Source organism: Danio rerio, chromosome 9, assembly GCF_049306965.1.
Source record: "Danio rerio strain Tuebingen ecotype United States chromosome 9, GRCz12tu, whole genome shotgun sequence".
Lineage (NCBI taxonomy): Eukaryota > Metazoa > Chordata > Actinopteri > Cypriniformes > Danionidae > Danio > Danio rerio.
Genome location: NC_133184.1, coordinates 35,019,800 through 35,045,247, shown reverse-complemented (window position 1 = coordinate 35,045,247; position 25,448 = coordinate 35,019,800). Strand labels below are relative to the sequence as shown.

The following is a 25,448-nucleotide window of genomic DNA, read 5'->3' as shown; positions in this document are numbered from 1 at the left end:
TTCTTTTAATTTAAAGCATTTTCCCAAAATGTGTCAATTTATGATGTCATCAAAAATACTTTCCTTTGCTGAAACAGCGAAAGATGTAGCCAAATTAAGACTTAAATCCCCCAGAGTGGATGAAAACATCCCCCACAGAACGGCAATTCATCAACATGCATACTTTAGTCCAAGTGGTTAAGACTTGAATCATTAAAAACTGAGAATCACCCAACGCAAGCAGAAGAAATAAGACAAGGGACACTGTCCAAGTAAAGAAGAAATTTCTATTTTGTAAACAAACTGGCATCAACTAAACGTCAAACAACTCCACCGAGCTTAAATCACATTAAGAACAGCCGTTACAATAATTGACCCAATTTCGGCTACATCAAACACTTAAGAAACCATGCTTGATTTGTAAGGAATTTTGCATCAGAAACTTTTTATTTTGGTAAAATCATACAATAAACGCACAGCCGAGTCGTCTCATGCAGTGCAGAGCCTAGAAGCTACGACATAAAGCAAATACTAAATCTAAGGGGCTCTGGTGTCCTCTCAGGGAGCAAACTAATGGCCCATCAGAATGGAGAGGGCTGGGGTGTGATTTCAGTGTTTTCCAATACACATTAAGACTTATTGCTAGCGTGGATACTTGCAGCTTCTCCTGAGTGGACTAATACCAGAGTCGCCGTATGCGTGTGTGTAAATACAATAGAGATCAACCACATGTTCCAGGTTGCCATGTGCCAGACATTGACAGAAACAAAAATTCAACAGAACAAATGCCAATCTGCAGGACAGAAAAAAAGCACATATTTGGAGAATCTGGACACTTTTTGCATTGATACTGAACTTTTTTTTTTTTTTAATAATGACTTTTGATTTCCAAACCTTGGCATGTTTTTATGTCTTTTCCTTTTTCCATTTTCATTATTTTCCGGTTTCTAATTTTGAGAGCCAATTAGTAATTCCATAGCGACGTGTTGCTGTTAGGCCTTTAACAGCTGTGGAGACTGACCGAGTCCATTACGTCTGAAACATTAAAAAGCTCACACTACCCCGAAATATAGAAATTTTTCACGCATACAGGTGACATTCAACATTCAAGTGCCAGTGTTTAGGTATTGTCTTTTGGTCAAGTTTCTTGAAACTTTCAAAGAATCACTTTGAGGCTTATAAAAATAAATATTTGTCAAAAAATGCTTAATAAATTACACAAAACTAGCAGCAAAAGTAGAATCTAGAAATCTGTGTGCAAATAGCTAAATTCCCCACTGCTAAATTCGCCCTGGTCCCAAATAAATCCTGGTAAATAGTGAGAACCCTTCCCCTTTTTGTAAACAAGCTGCGTATCTCCGGTCTCCTGACACAATATTTGGAAGCTTGAGGACATGCGCACTCAAGACACGTATATAAAACTCGAAATGTGCAATAAAAGAACTTTGTAAAACTTGATGGGCACAACGTACATGGGCCTAGACCTAACTAAAGTAGCACCATTCAACTTGAAGTTCTCAATACTGTCAGTGCATCCGCTTAAATTCATCAATTAAAAAAACAAACAAACAAAAGAAAGAAAGTCAAGGCACAACTCACTTGAGAAGAAAATCTATTGCACTTGCGATAAATGCCTTATTTCTCCTCCACTCGAGCGCTTCCTTCCTTTTCAAGAAAGGAAGCAGAAAACTGGCTCCACGGCCAGTGGTTGAAGTTCACATCTAACAAGATGAATTTCAGGAGCTGACAGCATTCATTGACCTCGTGTCCGACAGCTCACAAGCTAAAATGGTGGCCTGTCTAACTGCACTCACGCCAGGCCCAAATCAGATCCACCGATGCCTCAAAATGAACTCTCGCAGCGCTGCCTCTACCTATGAAAAAGGGAGCCATGCCTGCAGCGCAGCTTGAAAAGAGAGGACGTCTGTATTAAAAGAAAGCCTGCAACAATTCATTCGTCTTCTCTTCTTGACCAAAAAACAAAACACTAGCATGCGTATATGTGACCAAAGCAGCCATGATCCAAAAGGCACGGCCGCTTTGGTTCTGTGGTCCGTTAGTCGTCTTTTGAACTTCGCTTTCAGGATGGCAGGCATTTTTTGTTTTGCTGACATTTCTAAAGAAACACTTTATCAAAAAACCTCAAAGTTTTTCAATAAATCGCATCTGCTTCTCTAAAATGTAGTCATCGTTTCCAGAAAGAAAAGTAGTAGTTCTTAACAAAAAATGCTGCCCACTTACAGTGGCTAGCACGTGGTTCTTACTAGCTGCCATAACACTGTCAAGTCAATTAAAACTAGTGGAGTAAGAAGTTCCAGCATTTTGAATTTTCAAACACTGAGTGTTTCCAATATTTGTTGTGAATATCTTCACAACTGGAATGGCCTTTTCAAGACAACCGTATCCCAAAATAGGTGTCTCTCCAGGATAGAGTGAGCAAAACAAAAGTCAGACCGATTTGTCCCTTGTGACACAGTTGCTTCACAGACGTCTGCAAAGCACCTGTGATAAGTGTTTTACTTCATGGCTTGTATTGTTGGCTTCATGATATCAGTGATAATTTGAAGTTCAAATGGAACAGCGACTCGCATCGAGTCACGTTATTCCAGTATTTGCCAAGGTTTGATTAAGTACAAGCTTTCAAACGCCTTTACAGAAAGAAAAATAAAAAACTAAATTAAGCTCTTGGCCAAGTTCACTCGATGAAAATAACAAAACTAAATTCCTGTCTATATTCAAAAAGGCACAGTACATTCACATACAAATGATCCTCTTTTTTTTTTTAACAAAGAAAAAAGTCAAAAACCTAGGTGCTGTAGAGATCAAATACACAAGTGGGCATTCTTGGTTTTCTGCTCCGGTTTTGCCACAGATCAGCTCCCTTTAGAATGTGGGCAGAGAATCACAGCGTGTAATGTACCGAGTTCATAAAGCTACACAGGGGGTAGAGTCTGGCTATGATAACATGTGGTTTCCGTTCCTCTAGTTTGGCAAACGTATTTTTAGTTGCCCCACCAGTCCACCTGAGTGTAGTTTCCTCCATAGTTTCCATAGGTGCCCCCATAGCTGTCACCACCGAAACTCCCAAAGCCACCTACAACAGACAATAAAATCAGAACTGCTTTCAGCAATACAGTTACTCAAACCATTTCCAATCACACCAGAACACTTGATTAAATTTAACTCCAATAAACAAAGATTGACCAGTATTATATTTAAATTGTATTAAAGTCATTTCATATGAATCATTTCAAAGCAACTTAAACACATTCAACACATTTGGATTGATGCTAATCGAAAGTGGCATGCTAATTTCTGTACTGGCCTTTTCCCCACACTTTAACAAAACTTGATAAAAAGGGTACTAACAATAAATCATTCAAATAGTGTTAGATTTGCTCCAAATTCATCCATAAACCCTACCTAAATAACTGTTAACAAAAAGTGTTACCATGAGATAAATAATAAAATGAGGTTTCAAGCGGAACTAACCCTTATTGCCTCCAAAACCTCTGTTTCCTCCATGGCCGCCAGTGTTGCGAGCACCACGGTTGCCAAAAGTGTTGCCTCCCCCAGGCATCTGGCGGTAATCTCTGGCCCCAAAACCACCAGAAAACCTGCAGAAAATGAACAACATGTTATGAGCCTGGAAAATACATAACTCCAATAGGGACATCTTGAGACCATTGATGTTTCTGTACCTTTTGGGACGTCCACGGTTGGTGCTTTTGTGCTGGTGCTCGTAGGCGAGGTTCTCAAGCCAGGAAGGAACCTCCTGTTTGGCCTCCACCAGGATGTCTAGCAAATCTTTAGTGATGTTGCTGTTCTTATCATTGTAGAAGGATGTGGCCAGCCCTGAAGACACATGTTGATCAATCAAACAGATCTGTTTGCATGCAAAACAATGAAAAATGACAGCAAAACTCACCAAGATTTCCCACGCGGCCTGTACGACCAATGCGATGGACGTACTCCTCAATGTCACTGGGCAAGTCAAAGTTGATGACGTGTTTTACGTTGGAGATGTCAAGGCCACGTGCAGCCACCTGTTCAACACAAAAACATCATCAACTAAACACCCACAAGAAAGCCAGAGGTGTCCAGAGAACACTACAGAATACACAAGACGTGCCACTTGTATAATTTTGAATAGGGAAAAGTGTAAATGTCAATGGCAAATGAAGCCCTGCCTACTAGTACAGAAGCCAATCATTGATCGCTATAGACTGAAGTTTTGCCAGGGGCAAAAGCTCAGACCAGACGCGTGCTTTTATGACAGTTTGGTGGTCAACAAACACACTGTAATCTTAGCGAATACTTGCTTCACAGACACGAGGAATATATCCACATGAAGCTTGAAATCTGTACTTTTAAAATGACACTTAAGTGTTTTGGTTTTTGTAATCTGAATGAAACAAACACAAGGTACAGTCCTGTCAAACACACATCACGTGACAGCAGCACCTACTCAAACGCCCGCAAACTTGTAAAAGAAGAGGAGTCGCTATCATTTCTAAAGCAGATCCACCATAAAGACCAAGTTCTGGATTACTTCAAAAGAGCAGAGGATTCAGAGGATGATAATGTGTAACACGGCCATAAATGAGGTTGGTGTCGTGATCTGATTCCATGAGCATTAGCTCGGGCAACCTAAAAATATGCAGATTTTGTTTGATTAGGACCTTTAAAAACAAAACTTCTGAGACAGATGTTGTTTAATTTTATTGGGGTTCCAAATATGTAATGTAAATGCAAGCTTGGCTAACAGTTTTGAAGAATTTGATAATTCCCCATTCTGACAGAATGCCCGAGCGGCATTTCAAAGATGGCCGCCGAGTGAAATGACTTGCCTTAAAGGGACTTTGGAACTATACTCACAGCAGTGGCAACCATGATGGGGCATCGTCCAGAACGAAACTGGTGAAGCGCCTCCTCACGATCACGCTGAGAACGATCACCATGAATACTGGTGCAGGCATAGCCCTCACGGTAGAGGAAGTCCTCAAGAGCATCTGCTCCCTTCTTAGTCTCCACAAACACAAGTGTGAGAGAATCCTTGCCTGCAAGAATCAACGAGTCACTCTGAGAAAGGGTTTTCTACATTTTGACAAGCAACATTACATTTAAAGTCAGTGTCTCTGCAGTAGTCAAGTTCTGGCATGACTGCCATTAGATGTAAGAGGATGCATTTGTAGAGCACACTGCCTTTAAAATATCTCACTGTGTGACTTCTTTCCCTCTTTTTAAGCTACTAAACAGTAAACTTCTGTTAGAGGCTGTGCTTAGATAATGTTGGCATGGTAACACTAACCTACCAGACTTATCTAAAGACACTGGTGTCTCAGTGCTGTGTTGCTATGGTTATACATGGAGCTCTGCCAAAGAGACAGTCACTGTTTACTACCACAAAAAAAACTTCTACGCCACATCAAGATGACTCAAATAAACTAGTCACTGTGTACCATAAAATACCTCTGCAGTACAATTTTTGTAATTCTATTAAATATATTTGTTTAAAAAAAAGCCAAGGGAAAATCTACAATAAATTTTTTTTTTTTAGATAATTGTAGATTTGTAGAGTTTAACCAAACCAGGAGTGTTGTATGTACAGTATGTGGTGAACCAAAATGTGGCAATCATTCATAGACAATCTAAACATCCAGATTTCAGTCTCTTCTAGTTTGATACTCAGGGAATAGGGTATATACTGAAGTATGCTAAAGGACATTTAATTTGCCAGTAACCTGGGTTAAGTGCTTTCGGTGAACTGTATGCCATTGCAAAATCGGCACATTAAAGGTCTGTTTTCTTTAAAAATCAGCAATCTCCACTGGCTGAGTATTAGATTACTCCCTGCATTAGATTACATTTTACTCAACATGTCTTTAAAATATCAACATTTATTTTACCCCAGTATATTCAATGGAGCTTCTGCGCTAGCCTGCTGATTCAGACAGGCACATGCGAGCAAACGGCTTTGTCTCATTTTGCGTTGGAGCAACTAAATGAATGCCAAAGTCTATTTAACTGATTGTATTGCAATGACATTAGAACGTTGATGCTGCCTTTTTACATATGATGTGGGAATGTCCGACATCATAGGTGCAAAAACTTTGGCATTCAGTGCTGGAAATTTTATTTGAAGTTACAAAAATATGTTTCCCCAAAGATCCTGTATTGTTATTATTGAATGATAACTCTCAACTTCCCCTAAATGCTAAGGTCCATAAATTTTGGTAATCTGCCTCAACTGCTACAAAGAAAATGTTGGTACAAAGGTGGAAACCTCCTCATGATCTCTCAGTTAAGCACTGGTTACATTCACTATTGGATACAATACTGTATCTGGAGCCGTCATCAGCACGGATCAACCTTGCTAAACTGGACATTCTTGCGGTATGGAAAATCTATATATGTAACGTCAAAGAAATCTTGGACACTTAACCCTCATCTGATACTAAGAATGTCAAATTTAATGTAAATTATCTAACAGCTTAGTCTAAACTACAGTTAATCTCATTTCCTGATGTGCGTATAATGGGGTGGGAGGGGGTAAATGAGGAATATATATGGGTAATTTTTGTTAAAAGTATTTTTCTACCTGATTGTAAAATTTTTTTTTTTTTAATTTTCAGAAAAAAACTATAAAATTTAAATAAGTCACATTAACCAAAAGTTTATCAGTATGGGGAGAAACACTAGCTCCGCATATACCCTACTGTACACATCTCTATTTGATCATGTCCTTTTGTGATTATTCAGTTTTTCAGATTCTATCAGTATTTCCCTTTTTGTAGAAATTATACGGCTCTGAATAACACACAATTCGACACCACATATACACCAATTGGTTTGTCACACAAAGTTTAAATATGTGTGTCAAGAACCTTCTTACATTGTAAAACACTGAACAAGGGGAGAAAAAAAAAAAAAAAAAAGACCTCACCTGTGGCATTGAGCAGGTCAAGGAGGAAAGAGCGCTTGTCGTTCTCTTCTACCCAAACCACCTTCTGAGTGATGTTTTCTGAGGTGGAGCCCACACGGCCCACAGCAAGGAAGATGTACTCCTCAAGAAAGTCACGGGCCAGAATCTTAAAATGAAATAGTACAGGAACAGCGTGTTCCTCATTAAAATTCACATCGATAATGATCCTTCCTGGTAAGACTCAAGTAATTGCATGCATACCTGAATCTCTTTCGGGAAGGTGGCACTGAACATCATGGTCTGGCGAGAACCTTTAGGAGGCATTGTGTCCTGTTCCACAATACGTCTGATTTGAGGTTCGAAACCCATATCAAGCATTCTGTCAGCTTCATCCAACACCAGATATCTACAAATGAAGTTATTTTTCAGATCCAAGATGTATGCGAGCCTACAGTCTACAACCATTCTCTGCTGCCACTTCTGAGCACTTCAGTTTGGAACGATCTCTTAAAATAAGGCAGTCTTTATTGTTCCCACTTTAAAAGGTGTACATTGCTGTACCACACTTACTTGCAGTAATCCAGGCCAATCTTTCCCCGCTCCATCATGTCTACCAAACGACCAGGGGTGGCCACTAGCAGATGACAGCCTCTTTCCAAATCACGGATCTGCTGGCCAATATCTGCACCACCGTACACTACACATGGGCGCACTCTGGAGCGGTAAGCAAACTGCAAACGATGAGAACAAAATGAGTTTTGCACCAAATCAACATCTGCTAACCTAAAACTGCTCCATCACCAAACGCATACCTTTCTGGCCTCATCATAAATCTGAAGGGCAAGTTCTCTAGTTGGAGCCAGGACAAGAGAAATGGGATACTGCTTACGACGAACATACTTTCCATTCTCCTGCTTGAGTGAGACCAAAACAAAAGGCTTAGTAGCAGAAGCAGAAGTTTTTTCTTTCAGATGACTCTCTGCATAACTGAAGGCCAATAAAGTGATGTATAGTCACCTGGGTGCTGGCTTTGGTGGCTTGCAGTGCTTCTCCAGGTCCTTCAGAGTAGATCTGACTCAGCACAGGAAGCAAGAAGGCCGCAGTCTTCCCCGAGCCTGAGCGAACAGAGCAAACACACTTGAAGCATATTCTCAGATAGCACACCACTGCTCAAACATCTACACATTGAATTTCATTTCTTTTGATGAAACCAGACTTTGATCATTCAGCCTGGTCAACACTGCAGTTTATTCTGACCAAGCATAACCCGCTGAGACAGGAAGCTCTGAGCTAACCCACGTGTAAAATGGACAGCAATCCAGGATGGCAAATATACAAAGGAAATTTAATTTATGAAAGGGCTGCCATCTAATTGTAATATACAGCCATCCAAAACGGTCCAAATTTAATGTCCTAAAAATTAATTTAACCTGGACTATTCATCTTAGATGGGTAAACTTTACACAATGGGCACAGTCTTCAATGACCCACCTGTCTGTGCACAGGCCATCAGGTCCCTCTTGGTCTTGATGATGGGAATTGCATACTTTTGAACAGGAGTAGGACGCGTGTAGCGGCTCAGGGTGATGTTGCCCATAATGATCTCACCCATGTCTACATCATGGAACTGAAAAGACAGAAAGCAGAAACACACATCATCTGCAGTTCTTTTAGTGGCCTTTCACTTCATTTGTTTTGGCACTCGATGTACAAAAGCAATTCAACAAATAGGCTTACACTCTCAATATGCCCAGGAGAGTTTGTTCCAGTGGCCTCCACAGGAATGTCATCATACTTCTCAAAGTTAATCCCTGTGTTGCTCGCAGAGAACAGCTCACTGTCGTTCAGAGGAGAAAACAATGGCTTACTCAAAATACCAGATGGATTCTCTCAGGATACACAGTGAGATTAATGGTCAGCCACTTACTGTTCCAGACGCTCATTGGGGGGCATTGGCTTTGACCAGTCCTCTTCATCTCTGGACTCTTCAACCCAACGACTGTTTCCTCCTGTTCCTCCTCCAAAGCCTCCACGCTCATACCTGTCAAGAATCATTCATTTATAGCTTAATGATAATTTGAATAATTTCTATTGTGGTTACAGTTCAAGTAGAACTCCGAGAAGTCACTGAACAGCGGTCAATGATTATTACAGTTAACTGTGGCCCTTTAAATTAAATGTTACACAGGCAAATAAGATGTATGGCTTCCGACATTCTCACTTCGTAACTTCAGTCGAGTGTTTGACACAAGTCCTTGAGAGATATGGCTTATAAGTCCAGTGAGATATGGCTTCTTGCACAGTATAAGGCACCCAACATATTTCATATATTCTAAGCAGTGACAAAGGCTTTGCATCATAACATCCTTTAATTTTATCAGGAAAATAAGAACTCTGATTAATGTTGTTTTATGTTTATTAATCAATGAAGTTACATTTTCAATTCATTCACCAACTGCAATAAGGATTTCCAGGATTTAAGGGCTTATTTGGTGATCCCATGCGACTGGTGGATCCTGCAGATTACATCACTGTACTTGCCTCACAAGAAGTGCACAACAAATGCAGTTTTTTCTCGATTTTGTATCGATTTATTGAGTAGTTCTATTTGCAAGTATTAAGTCTTGGCCAATTTAACAATTAAGTGATCAAAAAAACGTTCAAGTACAAGAAGACTTGAAAGAAATTGAATTGTCCATTGAATACAACTGACATGTGCATGACAAAAAACAAAAAGCTGCACGATATTGGAAAAATTGGACATTGCGCCATTTTATTTTTCTGCAATATACTGTATATAAACACGCACGCACGCACGCACGCACGCACGCGATTGAACAGCACTATTTGAAAAGAATTTACAGTCACTTCATTTTAAGTTTCAACTCCCGCTATTAGGAAACTAGGAAACGAATATGAATTTTGCTTTAATAAACTCCAAATTTGTTGCTTTCTAAATAAATGATATTAAAGAAGTTTAGGCATTGGGTTAGGGACGTAGAATAAGATCATGCTGAATATGTAGGATATTAGTACAAATAAGGTGCCAATATTTCAATAGCATCCATACTAGTTAAAAGTGAGAATTGATCCCTAATGTGTTATCAGATGTATTAATTTTGATTGATTGAGATGATTCTGTAGGGGACTGAATCATGCATAAAATGTAATAAACCAACTATAAAGCACTGATGAATAAAATAAAGCGAAAGCGGCAAGAGCGTCAAAGTAGCCAGAAGTCATTCATTTTCAATGAGAGCTGGCGGCGGTAAGCGGCAAGGAGCAGCGCGGCACATCTTTGCCGTTGTGGAGAGTTGAAATCAAGTCAACTTTATGATAATGAGCTATGACACGTTTCGGCGGCAAGCAATCAGAATGAAGACGTCCACCGCTTGATAGGAAAACACTGACCTGTGAACTTTGGTTCCGACCACAGTTGTTCCCAAATGTTTGATGATTGCGGACGCCGGAATTATTTACAATGTTTTCTTACAGGAACATGCATTAAATAAGTTACTGGCGAGTTACTGATGTGCACTAATGTTACATATATATATATATATATATATATAATATATAATATATATATATATCTGTGTGTGTGTGTGTGTGTGTGTGTGTGTGTGTGTGTGTGTGTGTGTATGTATGTATGTATGTATGTATGTATGTATGTATGTATGTATGTATGTGTGTATGTGTGTATGTATGTATGTATGTATGTATGTATGTATGTATGTATGTATGTATGTATGTATGTATGTATGTATGTATGTATGTATGTATGTATGTATGTATATATATATATATATATATATATATATTTATTAGGGATGTAACGGTATCAGAATTTTACGGTACGGTAATACCTCGGTATGAATGTCACGGTACGGTATTTATTGAATCATTTACAGGAAAAAACAAAACTTATGAAAATACTCCAAAAAAGTGCCAAAAGTGTCAATGACATACAAATTAGCCATCTATCTGTAAGCTTTGAAACAGGAACTTCAATTTTAATAACAAAAAAATATTAAACCATGTAAAAAAATTAAGTTTCAATTTAGTATTGTTGAAAACTCATCACATTCAACATTTAATCACTCACTCACTTACTTAGATAGAGATGGGTTTAAAGTAAAATTATATAAATATAATCTGGTAAAAGCTGGTATCTCTGGGCATTTACAATGTCCCCTGCAACAGAAAAAAACCCTCTCATTTGGGACTGAGGTTTCAGGGACAACAGAGATATGACTTGGCCCAGGTTGACAGCAGTGGGTATAGTGCATTGTCTTTCCCCCACTTGAGAGGACAAACCATGAGTGAGATAGAGATCTCATGTCTGCATCAATCTGAACAGTGTGCTGTGTTTCTGCAGTCCCCATGACTGATTATCGGTCTTTGTCAGGTGACGTCACCGTCGTAAACACCGAATTGCATTATGGGACATAGCCGCCATTTGTCGTATTCCCCAACTTGCAGGCACGTGCAAACACAGTGCTCAACCTGTGCAGTGCACATGCCCTTTTTAGTCTTGGATAGAAAGTTCCCTTCCAAAATGATCAAAAGTGCCCCAGCGACACGACATACCCTCCGTCCCCGCTTTACAGTACGCGCGCGACAACACAGCTATTCAATACGCGCGCGACAACACAGCTGATAAGAACTCGCGCGACAACACCACTATTCAGTACGCGCGCGCGCGGCGACAACACCCGCTTTAAGGTTTTCCAGCTCTTTTTGATCCCCGCTTCTAGCAGCACACTCCATTTCCGCAATACTGGATCTGTAGCGACAACAGACCGCAAGGGATTATGGCCAAGCCTGGGCTGATGGGAATTGTAGTTTCCGATACCTCCCGTTCGCTTCATTCGCCTGAGCAAATTTTCTCAGAAGAACTATAGTTTTACAGAGTCATGCGACTACGGTAATATCGAAAAAAATTTATATTGCGGTATGACGGTATTTACAATACCGTTACATCCCTAATATTTATCTTAAAAAAGCGGGAATCTCATGTGACGTGACAGTGCAAAACAGTATAGCTGCTTCAGGATATTTCAGACATCTGAACACATATTGGATAAAAAGAGCAAAGCTACAATACACGCTACTTGATCGTCCATTGTTATATGAAGTTGATAAGAAGTGCGCACCATTTTCATGCTAGAAACACGTTTTATGCAGGAATGTAACTGATATGCTGCAATGGCTCCTTTAAATACGAGATCAATGTAGCGACCTTGGATGCTCTCGCCACATTCGGTGTGAAAATACGGTAAGGGAGATAATCAGTGCGTGCTTCATGGTTTTGTATTTTTAAATGTAAAAAAAATACACAGCAAAGTCAACTCAACATTTCATGCATATCTTGTGATGTAACTATCGCAGATACACACACTGCAATATCAATGCTAAAACTATATATTGTGCAGCCCTAACACACACCATCCAAACACAGCATTTACCACTACTTAATTTTGCAATTAACCGTTTAGGTGCTCTTGATTTAAAGAACTGTGAAATTTCGATGGTTTAACTGCACCATTACTCACCTTCCTCTTGAGCTAGCTCCTCTGTCATTGAAGAATGCAGACTTTCCTCTGTCAGATCGCCCACCGAAGCTTGCGTAGGCATCTCTGTTCACCACAGAGTTCCAGCCTCCATCTTTGTTTTCATACGTCCCATAACCTGCAATTTGATCATTTCAATGTCTTAAACAACTTTCAAATGCATCATCATTATTAAATTTGCCTTGTAATGTTCTCACCTGCATTATGCACTGGCTGGTTAAAGGAAGCACCATTTCTGTTTCCACGAAAGCCACCACGTCCTCCTCGGTCATTGCGAAGAGGCCCACGTGCGAAGTTTGCAGTCCCATTCATACGACTGTCATGGTACCCATTGACAAAACCATTGGTACGACTACCATCCCATCCTGGAGAATCTTTCATAAAAAGACAGAGAGGATATTGAGAGAATGGCTCCGGATTAGAACTTTGCTCAAAGCCAAAACTGCTTTGAGTGATGGTTGAGTGAGTGGCAGATGTGAAAAGCCAGTAAGTAATTTGAATCTATGCAGCAAATAGAACAATTCAAGTCAGTTGAGTGAACCAGACAAAATGGGCTCATGGCACTGCACCAAAAAACAAAAGGCTGGTCAAGAACACGGAACAATGAGAATTTCTGGACAGAATTGGCACTTCTATTTACAAAAACATATGAATAAAAAAAACGATTCAGTCATCTAGTTACTCAAACAAGATTTTTCCTCAAAGGAATAGCGGAGTAAGGAACCAAGAGCACAAATGCTCCAAAATCATGTACTCTTTTACAGTGCAATGTACATATTCAAACAAGTTTGTGAATATAGAAGCATTAGAGCTTATGCAGACAAACCCCCACAGAACTGGGTGATTATTTACTGCCTAAAAACTGGCAAAAGCAGGCCAGGCCATGCCATGCCACGGTCTGATGCTCAAATTTACCACAGCGATCAGCCCAGCTGATAACACTGGCTGTGTCCTCATTTCCATCGGTGGCTACACTGCTGTCTGTGCGCGCAGGAGAGGCTGCAAGTGACACACACACACACAAAAATTAGCAGAGACTGTGCTCATGCATATGCATACACAAATCTCCATTACTTTAGTCTACAAAACACAAATCACTGCCTCAAACTGTGCTTACACCACACAAACAAACATTAGCTTTTCCAAACTAACTTTAAAAAGCTTTCATATAGAGCACAATTACTGCTGACCTACTTGCTAATCAGGAAGCAAAGGCATACTGTCAAACATATGATGAGGAATCATCTAAATAACCTTTGTGGCAGGCGATAAATGCAATCGAAGGCGAAGTAAACAGCAAACAAGTAAAATAAACATTCGCCCACATAGTCTTGCAATAAATGTAAACTTGAGAAAAACACACATGGACGTGGTGTCTCTTAGCAACTTCGTAACCAAACAATTGACGTGGCAGCAGTGAAACATGTCAAAGCTTAGATCAGAAGATCTTGGGATATTTAGAGCAAACAAACTACATTGTGGTGTAGTTAGTGATGTTAACATGTGGTTACTAAGTATTGAAAAAGAACCCCCACACGATTAAGCATGCTATTGACATGTGGCATTAGAACACGTCTCAAGCAAAGTCCACAAACTTCAGCCTAGGGGTCTAGTTAAAATGTGGTGATGTCAGAGCAGATCAGATAGACGATGCAGAAGTCACATGCATAGATATACCACATCTGTCTGGCCAGCCACTAGTGTAGGTGTGATAAAACGCGAGCTCCTGGGAAGCAAATCTCTGAGAACCTAAGCAGAAGTATAGGGCACTTAAGACAACCATTCCTTCACAAATGGAGGAACGCAATAGCAAATCAGCCTTTTCTAAATAGTTACCAGTCCTAAAGTCATTCCATCCAGTTGGATAGTTTTGCCTGTGCCTTTGGTTTCCCTCAGGGTGCCAACTCTGAGGATACTGTTTGGGAGAAACTTGAGGAACAGTTTCACATCATCAGAAAATGGTAAAATACTTTAAAAGCAGTGTGTGTGTGTGTGTCTTTTCTATCTTTGCTCACATTCAGAAAGTCAATTAGAATAGAGAAGAAGGAGAAAAATACAAGCAACCGCAGCTGCTGGATAATCACAGGGAGCAGTCGGACAAAGCAATCAAAGCTTTGCAGACTCTAAAACAGCTCCTTTCAGTTTCAAAAAGTGTGAAGTCCACTCAACACTCTGAGAACTGACTTTAAATGTCTGGCCCCAAAGTACTGGCTCTGAAGGCATGGAATTAAATTTTCATGCATCTTGGAAGCAAAGCACCTTCAGCAGAACCTGACCAAGACTTACAGCTCTGTACTGGTGCCACTGAATAACCGCTCTGTCTACCAGAGGAATAAGCATTTCCTGCTGTGAAAAAACAAGAATGAAGTCAAAGTGTAGAAAGAAATTCAACAACTGATCATAAAGCATTGATTAGAGGATGTAAAGATCATTGATGTGATGAAATGGAGGTGACTCAATTGGAATGGGTTAAAAAAAATTAAAAATAAAATTAAAAATAAATAAATAAATCAAACTCTACTAAAATGATACTTTGGAAATAAGAAAAACTAATTTAAAATAACTTCCTTTATTAAAAGCATCAATTCCCCTGATTTTAGTTAAATTAACAAGAGCTGAAACGCAATCAAATACTTTTGTCATGACAATGTTTTCACATAGTAATTTAAATTCATAGACATCCAAGACAATGTGTCTATCCAATAAGTTTTAAAAAGCAAAAACTCAATTTGAAACTTTAATATGCCAATTTTGCATACAACTCTGCTTTGATTATTTATTGTCAGTTGGTCAAGTAAACCAGTCTAACATACCATTTTTTGATGCGTCTTTGTTTCTCAAATGAGGAGGAATGTAACGCCCTGAAAGAAAATAAACATTTATTGATTTATTAATTTAAAAAAATAATAATAATAAAAAATTGTGGTGTTTTAAGTATTAATGTATACGGTGCATTTAAGAGTGGGTTCACACTTCATAGGTTTGGTTCGATTAAAATAAACTTGCGATTGCTCTTAGTGTAGTTCATGTGAAGCTGTCATTTGAATCTTGGTGAACGGCTGAAAAGATGGGTCAAAGTTTACTTTCAAATAAACTGTTGTGCAGTTAGAAAAAATATATGTAAAAAAAACTAAATTTCTAGCAGTTTTAACTTGCTTACAAACTTTACTAAATTAAGTTCTGAACAGATAAAAAAAACTACCACATGTATGAACAAAACCAGCAGGTTCACTACCTGACAAGTCTTGTCGCCTATCCAAGTTTTACAAACAACAAATAAAAACTTCTAGTTGATCATTTCCTATCAGAAGTGGCTTATATGAGAGGAAAGGTCTTTAGATTACACTTATCAAAATAAAACAATCCTGTCTTGATATTTAATTATTTATCTAGCACAGTAAGTTCTAACTTTGCTTTGACAAAACTCTTGTCACTTAATGAAAATAATGTCATGGTGTAGTTGAAAAAGAATTAATATTGTGTATGACTCCCATGAGCTTGGAGGACTGCATCCATACATCTCTGCAATGACTCAAATATCGTATTATTAAAGTCACCTGGAATGGCAAAGAAAGCATTCTTGCAGGACTCCCGGAGTTCATCAAGATTCTTTGGATTCATCTTCAGCGCCTCCATCTTACCCCAGACATGCTCAATAATATTTATGTCTGGTGACTGGGGCTGGCCAACCCAGAGCACCTTGACCACCTTTGCTTTCAGAAACTTTGATGTGGAGGCTGAAGTATGAGTGCTATACTGCTGAAGAATTTGCCCTCTCCTGTGGTTTGTGATGTAATGGGCAGCAAAAATGTCTTGATACCTCAGGCTGTTGATGTTGCTATACACTCTGCAGATCTCGCACGTCCCCCCATGTAACCCCAAACCATGATTGTTCCTTCACTAAACTTGACTGATTTCTGTAAGAATCTTGGGTCCATGTGGGTTTCAATAGGTCTTCTGCAGTATTTGTGATGATTGGGATGCAGTTCAACAGATGATTCATCTGAAAAATCTACCTTCTGCCATTTTCCCAAATGATCAACTAGACGTTAAGTTATTATTTGTAGCTCTTACAACTGGGATCAACGACAAGACATTTGTCAGGTAGTGTATAGCCAGCATAGTTCTGTATATTCTGTAGGTTCAATCACAAAATATAGATCACGAAACAATGTTGTTGTTTCAAGTCTTTAGGTTCAGTGTTACAACTGACATTGTGTTACTTTTTTTGAAGTCTAGACCAAACTAAAAGTGTGAATACACCTTAAAATGTGCTCTTGAAACTTGGAAGGAAGAAACAATAACAAAACTGTACAAAAAAAGAACAACTATGAGAGGGCTGTGATTCTAAATGGTATTAATGCAATTGTTGTAGAGTGACTGAGATAAATGAGACTTACGGCCAGTGCCAACACCCTGTCCATCAGCTGAGTTTAAGTCTAAGACAGCAAGCTGAAAGACAGAAGAGCACAGTGGGACACATTAGTACTCTTCCAGTTACAAAAATATGCACGTGCCACCCACTGTAAACAAAGAGTAATCAGTTTACTGCTTTAAATCTGAAAACAGAGTTTGGAGGACCTGTCTGGCATACAGTAAGCTAAATGAAAACTGTCATTATTTTGACAAGTTGCCCTACTAGTTGTTATTCAGTGGAACACAAAACACATTACCCTTTGATTGTCTTTCACATTTAATGCATCATTTTTACCACCCATGCAATAAAGGGACATGCCAAATATCTTCTTTTGTACTCCATACAGTGAAGTCAAAAAGGTTTACAACACAGAGTACAGTAAATTATGATCACTCACATACTGTCTTCATATGCAGATTATTTCATTGAAATGGCACTCTCAAAACAGCTCAAATGCACATTACCAGTCAAACTGTTTGTAAAAGTAAGATTTATTGGTGTTTGAGGTTTCAAACAACAAAATTTGCTTATTTTTTTTTGCTCCAGTAAAAGATTAAATTATATTAAAAAAAAAAAAAATTTATATTAAAAAAGGTTGAACATTATTACTTCATTGTAATTTGGTTAATCCTTTTTGGTTTGATGTGGGCGACTGGTTAAAACAATATTTATCAAATGTTCCTTATATTTGTACATTTGAACAACAAAAATGATGACTTAACTGCAAAAGGTTTACTTATTTTACTTAAATTTATTCATCAATGCAAAATTTTGACTATTCATTTGATTATCTTTAAAAAGGAGTTTGCCACCTATTCAGAGGCTTTAAAAATAATGAAGGGTGAAAAGGTTAAAAAATTAATTTAAAAAAAGTTAAATTTAGGACGTCAAGACATCAAGACTATTATGAATGAAACGTTAGACTTATACAGGGCTAAATGCAAAGGATTTTTTATATGCCAGTTAGAAAAGATTTTCATTTGCCATCAAAAAATGATTACATTTAATACATTTAATAATACAATAATAATAATTTTGTTTAATTATTTTTTTAATTAATTTTCAATTAACATCCATTTCACAAACCATATAAATCTTACCAAGAATACAACAAAAGATAGCTGTCAATTACTTCAACAGTCTAAAATAATATTAATAATAATAACAATAATAATAATAATAATTGAATAATAAAAGGTATAGGTCAGGTCAGAATCCTCAGCAGTAAATAACTTGAGCAAATGTTACTGTAAGGAAAGTAATTAAATGATAGTTTTTAAATAAAAAGTTTAATGTTTAATTGAGATTTGGATTGTTGGTAATTGTATGGATGTTAATGGCCAGATTGGGTAGCTATACATGAACAAAGGAATATTAAGACTTGTCAGAAAAAATATTTAAGACCTACAACACAATTTTTCAGTTGATTTAAGACTTTTAAGGCCTAAAATTTAGCTTTTAAGACTTTAAGTCCCCACAAACACCCTGAAATTTTTAAGTCGTTTTAAGAATATGGTTTTATTTAACCCCTTACAAAGTTTCTGTTTGATGTCTGCATGCCTGGCTTGTTGTTTATTTCTGTCAAGTTATTTTATACATTTTTGTTTTATTTGTTTTTGTTTAATTATGTGGCTTCATGTTTGATTCATTGTATAACTGACATTTCTCGGTCAGTTTTGTGAAAGATTACATTAGAATTGAGTTTGCCCTAAATCAGAGATGCCCAAAGAAAGGGCCCGTAGGCTGAAGTTGCCCCATAATAACCTTTGATTTAGCCCACCATCCCATCTGAAGAGAGACAGAGAGAGAGAATGATGGGCTAGTGGTGGGGGCGAATGCCTTTGACAGATATCGTCATTTTAAATTTAACATAACCTTTAGTTTCGTTTTATTGACGAGCTACAAAAAAATGAAATGATTCAATCAGACTTATAAAATGTAAATACTGTCAGCTGACAGACAGAGGACAATGCACACAAGTCATCTGTGAGCAAATCAAGGTGAAGGCAGGAGCTGCTCAACTAGTGTATTTAACATTGAACTCCAATGTGTTATAAATGGGGTTGATTATGTTTTTACAATAATAAGTTCAATATAGAATGTTAAAAATGAAACTGGGTTAGTTAATATGATTAAAAGCAACATTTTCTAGTTTTGTTAGGCATTATCAAATAAATTAGCTAATTCCCCAATGGCAAATTTATTGTAATATGGTTTGGTATATATTCAGCCCACAGCCCTTAAGGAGTTTGGTTTTTGGCCCATTGTAGAAAAAACTTTGGGCCTCCCTGGCCTAAATTGTTGTTTTTAAAAGACAGATAAATAAAAAGTATTCAGAACATTAAGAAAAAAAGTTTTAAATATGTGAAGTAAATAATTTAATATTGACATTTCGAATCAGTTTAAACTGTTGTGTACTCAAATATGAATATGTATTGTTTTTCTTTTTAACAGCTGCCGTGCTTCCTTTTAAGAGCTTTATCATGAACAATTTTTCAGAGGGGCTAAAGCGTAGTTAAACAAACCTGGTCACGTGAGCGTTTACGTCAGTCACATAAAAAATGTCACATGAAATCAAAACAATATGTGCGTTCATTTATAGCGGACACTGTATAAAATCAATCAGCCCTTTGTTGGACTCTTTAAACTTTTTGTAATGGCTGGGATTAAATTGGTTAACCGTTAATTTCAAAAGCGCCTGCCACAAATGTTTGGCCCTAGTCAAGCCTACAAAGCCAATGATCGTGATGCCATGATACACTCGAATTAATCACACAACGAACCATCTAGAAATGGTCAGAGAGATATAAACAAAACAAACCAGCTTGGCCATGAAAACAGTTAGTCGTTTTTCACGATTAAAGGTTGTATCAAACTAGCGTACAGGCCGCAGACTCAAACGTCGGATAGATTTTGAGGCCATGCGGCTTTTAAACAGACATTGCACATAAACAACTAGTTTACAGGTTTCATATAAGCTGATAGACACTATAGTTTGTGTCACGATGATGTAAAAAGTTAAAAGCTGGTTTTAATTGAGGTTTGCCGGTTGCCGATATGCGGGAAATAAACAACGAACGAGCTAAACAGGAAAAGGCGTCGGCTGTGTGTCAAACAACGCTTCACATTCTAACTTACATGTTCAGTTGTCAAACCACTATTGCTATACATTATCTTAATATGTATACATTTAGTAAATGTAAAAGATTACAACACGAGGAGCAGCGGTTGTGTCTCAAAACCTACTGAGAAACCAGCCCTAGAGGCATTTCTGAGCCGACGCAATGCTAAGAATGCTGTCTAGGAAGGAAGCGCACTAGGATTTGAGACGCAACCTGCGTGTCAAAGCCAACCGATCAAAGCGATTACACAGCTCACATCTTTAAACATATTCACAGCCTACCTGCTGATCTAGACCGTGTGAACCGTCGACGACCACATGACTCATAACTAAAGAGAATAAGTGAGGATTACTCCTTTAATTCTGAAAAGCTGTTTCTTTGTTGTCTAAAGGATTTCAGCCAAGTCTGCTTTTATAACGACGTCACTTGCTCTTTTGTAGTCCTGTCCTTCTCCGGGGGCTTTTTGTGCCAAGACAGCCGTAGGAAAACACAAGGAAATGTCAGTGTGTAGGTTATCCTTCTTGAGACCTTGTAATGACCCAAAAAAAAGTCCGAAATTTGAAGTTTCTTTCGGGATGTGTCTGTATTCTGCCCGCTGTGCTGATGGCAGCCCAGAGTGTGCTGTGGCTCTTGGCTTCAGGCTAAATGCCATTGGATCAGCGAGCGGAGGAAAGACGTCACGGCGCTTGAAGTATCGCGATACTCGCCTCGGCACGCCATGTTAAAAAAGCATGTTTTTTTAAATGTTCCGAGCTTTGATAAACGTTCGTGTTGTACTAACGTGTCGATTATAACAAAGGATTTTCACTTTCATTAGTAGTACATTTCATATAAATAACTTGCTACTGACACCTTTGATTTTTCAAAAGCAAATACATTTTATTTACTCCTAATAGTATGAGACACATTTTAAAAGGGTTTATTATGTTATATTATAATATATATATAAACATTTTGATTAAAAAATAGTAAATTTGGAGAACAATTGTAAAATTTGTTCAAAAGTATAAAGTGTCTACTTCTTACATAAAAATATTTTATTCACAAGTGCAATGTTTTGGAAATATATTATTGTCCTCCAAAAGCAGAGAACCCTGGTAAATTAAGGTCTCCATAATAAATTGATAAAGATAAAACAATTGAATAAAGCCAGGAAGCTATTGCATTTTTTAAAATCACTATATGTTTTAAGACCGAGTAGTTCTACTTACATTTAGGCTACTTATAATATTTTATTGTTTAAAGGGAGACTTAGAAAATGTATATATACATTATACAATATACACTTGTTCCAGATGTTTTATTAAATCATTTACCACAAATTTATTAATCAATTCTATTCAATTATTTTCAAATGCATTCTGTCAATGAATGTACACAACTTGATGGTTTGGCTCAAATTAGGTAAATCACAAAGAACTGTGTTTTGTTTTTTTTAGGCCTTTATAATACAATATCTTTGAATTTATTCAAGGTTACTAAAAATTACTACCACATAATTCTATTTAACAGTTTTTAAAAAGAGAATATGTTTAAGATTTCATTCATTTTCCTTCGGCTTAGCCCCTTTGTTTAGTCCCTTTATATCAGGCGTCGCCACAGCGGAATGAACTGCCAACTTATCATAAGTTTTACACAGTGGATGCCCTTCCAGCTACATCCCAGTACTGGGAAACGCTCATACACTCTTATGTTCACACATACACAAAGGCTAAATTAGTTAATTCAATTCACTTATAGCACATGTCTTTGGACTGTGGGGGAAACTCTACACAGAAATGCCAACTGCCCAAGCCAGGACTCAAACCAGCGTCCTTCTTGCTGTGAGGCAACTGTGCTAAGCACTGAGCCACCACACAGCCCTATGATGAAGAAGACAGTAATGAAATAATCATGGTCCAACTAATTATTACAAAGCTCTTTTTCTTTCTTTTTGAGGGAGAGTGGCAAAGTATAAAGATTTAAAATGGCAATTAATTTTAGAGCTGCACTGGACCTTCAATAGTCTTTTAGAATTCCATCAAATTATCTCTTTTTTTGTTTTTTTTATTTGCTGTTAATGTGATAGCCCAAATGACTGCAAATCATGGCTTCAAAAAGTCTTTTTGTTGTTGTTTTATTAAAGAGCAAAATGTAAACAAACACACACATACAGATGGCCAGTTGAAGTCACAATTATTAGCCCTTTTGTGAATTTTTGTTTTCTTTTTTTTTTTTATATTTCCCAAATGATGATTTAAACAGAGCAAGGGATTTTTCACAGTATTTGCTATAATATTTTCCTCTGCAGAAACTCTTATTTGTTTTATTTCAGCTAGAATAAAAGCAGGTTTTCTACCCATTTAAGGTCATTATTTGCGCTCATAAGCTATTTTTTTTTCTAAAGAAAAAAAAACATTGTTATATAATAACTTGCCTAATTACCCTAACTTGCCTAGTTTACCTTATTAATCTAACCTTTAAGCTCAATACTAGTGTCTGAAAAATATCTAGTCAAACATTATTTACTGTCATCATGGCAAAGATAAAATAAATCAGTTATGAGAAATGAGTTATTAAAACTATTGTGTTATGTAAACAGAAATTGGAAAAAATACACAAGAGCTAATAATTTAGGGGGGCTAACAATTTTGATTTCAACTATAGGCTTTTTAAAAATGATGCAAGAAAGCACATTTTCAAAGATAAAATATGAACAAACAGACAAAAAAAATTGTAGCTAATTATACAAGTTAAATGATTTACACCATGAAATAATTTTACATGCAATATACTTATCAGATATATACCGCTGAAGCCCCCTGTTACCCCCCCCCCCCCCCCCCCCCCAATTTCTGTTTAACGGAGAGAACATTTTCTTCAACACATTTCTAAACATAATAGTTTTAATAACTCATTTCTAATAACTGATTAAATTTATCTTTGAAATGATGACAGTAAATAATATTTGACTAGATATTTTTTCAAGACACTTCTATACAGCTTAAAGTGACATTTAAAGGCTTAATTAGGTTAACTAGGCAGGTTAGGGTAATTAAGCAAGTTGTATAATGATGGTTTGTTCTGTACACTATCAAAAAATATATATAGCTTAAAGGGACTAATAATATGACCTTAAAAAAGAATAAAACTGCTTTTATTCTAGCCAAAATAAAACAAATATAAGACTTTCTCCAGAAGAAAAAATACTATCAGACATACTGTGAAAATTTCCTTGCTCTGTTAAACATCATTTGGGAAATATTTAAAAAGAAAAAGAATTTAAAGGGGGCCAATAATACTGAATTCAACTGTATGAATCAAAATAGCACAATATAAATCAAAATCCTTTCTTAAAACAAAACGTAAGGATGTTTTTCTGAAAATTTACATTTATGGATGTAAAGTTTAGTCATAAAAAGCAATACATTAATAACAAATTTACAATGAGAAGGATCTAAGTTCAGAGAGTAATCAAAGAATTACAATTTGGGGATACAAAAGTTTAAAAAGAAGGGTTTTTTAATGAATTTGCGTCAAATGAGTACAAAATGAGCATTTAGGGGATATATATATATTGTTATTAAATGTATACAGTATGTAGGTTTTATATAGGCTACACACACTGTAAATGTCAATGCCTTGTTGATGCGTGACATTTATATAAATTGTTGTAAACTGTTCATAAACAAATTCATTCATTTTCTTGTCGGCTTAGTCCCTTTATTAATCCAGGGTTGCCACAGCGGAATGAACCACCAACTTAACCAGCAAGTTTTTACGCAGCGGATGCCCTTCCAGCTACAACCCATCTCTGGGAAACACCCACACACACATTCACATACACTATGGACAATTTAGCCCACCCAATTCACCTGTACCGCATGTCTTTGGACTGTGGGGGAAACCGGAGCACCCGGAGGAAACTTACGCGAAGGCAGGGAGAACATGCAAACTCCACACAGAAACACCAACTGAGCCGAGGTTCGAACCAGCGACCCAGCGACCTTCTTGCTGTGAGGCGACAGCACTACCTACTGCACCACTGCCTCGCTCATAAACAAATTAAACAAATTATATATAGTGACAGCCCTGTGTAAATACTGAAAAAAGACTATCGCAAAATAGCAATAACATGCAACCATAGTTTTTGTCCGATGCAGCAACAGCAGGTGAATCCCAATAGTATCTAGATGCATGATTGACCCGCTGCTGCCTCCTCGTCGCTTATTTTGTACATCCAAAGATGTGTAGCCGGCTACATATTATCTAACCAACCTTCTGTCTCGCTACAAACCAACTCGCTCTTTAAGATCTCAAAATTCAGGGCTTCTGGTAGTACCTAGAATAGCAAAATCAAGTAAAGGAGGTCGAGCCTTCTCTTTCATGGCTCCTACACTCTGGAATAGCCTTCCTGATAACGTCCGAGGCTCAGACACACTCTCCCAGTTCAAAACTAGATTAAAGACCTATCTGTTTAGTAAAGCATACACTCAATGCATCACCTAGCGGGTTCCACACTGGCTTCTACATCTTGCTTATATACACTATGAACAGCAGCTACGCTAATTATTTTCTTTATTCACTATTTTCTCCTGGGATACTCATCCCGAGGTCCTCAGATTATGCGGAGTCACTGATTGGATCCAAGAACAGCGACGTGATGATCCCAAGGATTCCATATCCGGGACCAGGCCATATCCTGAGCTGCTGCTGCGCTGATGGTCGTGGGGAGTGGAGAACATGAGTCTGATTCCAGCGACGCTCCAGGGACAGACGAGTCTTCGCTGAGGCTATCTTCCAGCCTAAACCACGACGAATGAAGTTCTGCACTAGACTTTTGGCCAGCGGAGAAATTAAAATGGTCGTGCCCAACTGAGTATGGTTCTCTCAAGGTTTTTTTTCTTCACTCCCATCAGGTGAAGTTTTTTTTCCCTCTCCGCTGTTGCCACTGCCTCGCATGGTTCAGGATTGGTAGAGCTACGCATCGATGAATTGGCTCTTCAGTGTTTGAACTCTCAGTAATGATTAAATCACACTGAACTGAGCTAAACTGAACTGAACTGAACTTAAACACTAAAACCTGAACCACACTGTTCCAGTTACTGAACCACACAGTACCAGTTACTATGACCATTTATGTGAAGCTGCTTTGACACAATCTACATTGTAAAAGCGCTATACAAATAAAGCTGAATTGAATAAAGCTGAATTGAATTGAACATATTATAATGATATATGCTTAGTAAAGGTGTATGAAACAACACACACAGAATAAACTGTGTTCCCGTGTTGCTAGATTAAACGCCTAGCCCTTTAATCTTTAAACGGCTTTCTTATGTTCATCCTCTAGGAGACGCTGTGCAGTCATCCGGGTTCCCGACCCTCTCGTTCCGCCCATTTCACCGGAAGAAAATCCGCATCGCCCCCTTTCGCTTCCTCTTTCCGTCAAC

The 25,448-nt window shown here is 37.8% G+C and overlaps 1 protein-coding gene across 30 annotated transcripts; it reads right to left on the bottom strand.

Moving 5' to 3' along the window:
• Window positions 1-396: 396 nt before the first annotated feature.
• Window positions 397-20,634, bottom strand: ddx3xa (DEAD-box helicase 3 X-linked a). Of its 30 annotated transcripts, none has more exons than XM_021478733.3 (22): window positions 20,298-20,634; window positions 16,878-16,929; window positions 15,291-15,338; window positions 14,764-14,823; window positions 14,314-14,406; window positions 14,155-14,226; window positions 13,393-13,476; window positions 12,675-12,851; window positions 12,460-12,595; window positions 8,832-8,945; window positions 8,642-8,741; window positions 8,396-8,531; window positions 7,922-8,019; window positions 7,717-7,818; window positions 7,475-7,635; window positions 7,166-7,310; window positions 6,926-7,070; window positions 4,858-5,039; window positions 3,908-4,025; window positions 3,681-3,834; window positions 3,472-3,596; window positions 397-3,073 (listed from the first exon to the last, which is right to left on the bottom strand). In XM_021478733.3, exons 1-22 carry the CDS (start codon window positions 20,340-20,342, stop codon window positions 2,982-2,984), a joined length of 2,439 nt encoding a protein of 812 aa, XP_021334408.1. In that variant the 5' UTR covers window positions 20,343-20,634; the 3' UTR covers window positions 397-2,981. The 30 variants fall into 30 exon arrangements, with proteins under 30 accessions (XP_021334408.1, XP_073768188.1, XP_073768187.1 ...); XM_073912087.1 differs by having other exon boundaries at window positions 7,717-7,815; XM_073912086.1 differs by having other exon boundaries at window positions 14,764-14,820.
• Window positions 20,635-25,448: the final 4,814 nt, after the last annotated feature.

Coding starts and splice junctions, on each gene's coding strand:
- ddx3xa (XM_021478726.3), bottom strand. CDS start 20,342: ATGAGTCATGTGGTCGTCGACGGTTCACACGGTCTAGATCAGCAG. Junction 12,852..13,392: donor CAGCTGGGCTGATCGCTGTG/GTAAATTTGAGC, acceptor TTTTTATGAAAG/ATTCTCCAGGATGGGATGGT. Junction 3,074..3,471: donor AGGTTTTGGAGGCAATAAGG/GTTAGTTCCGCT, acceptor TGTCTGTTGTAG/GTGGCTTTGGGAGTTTCGGT.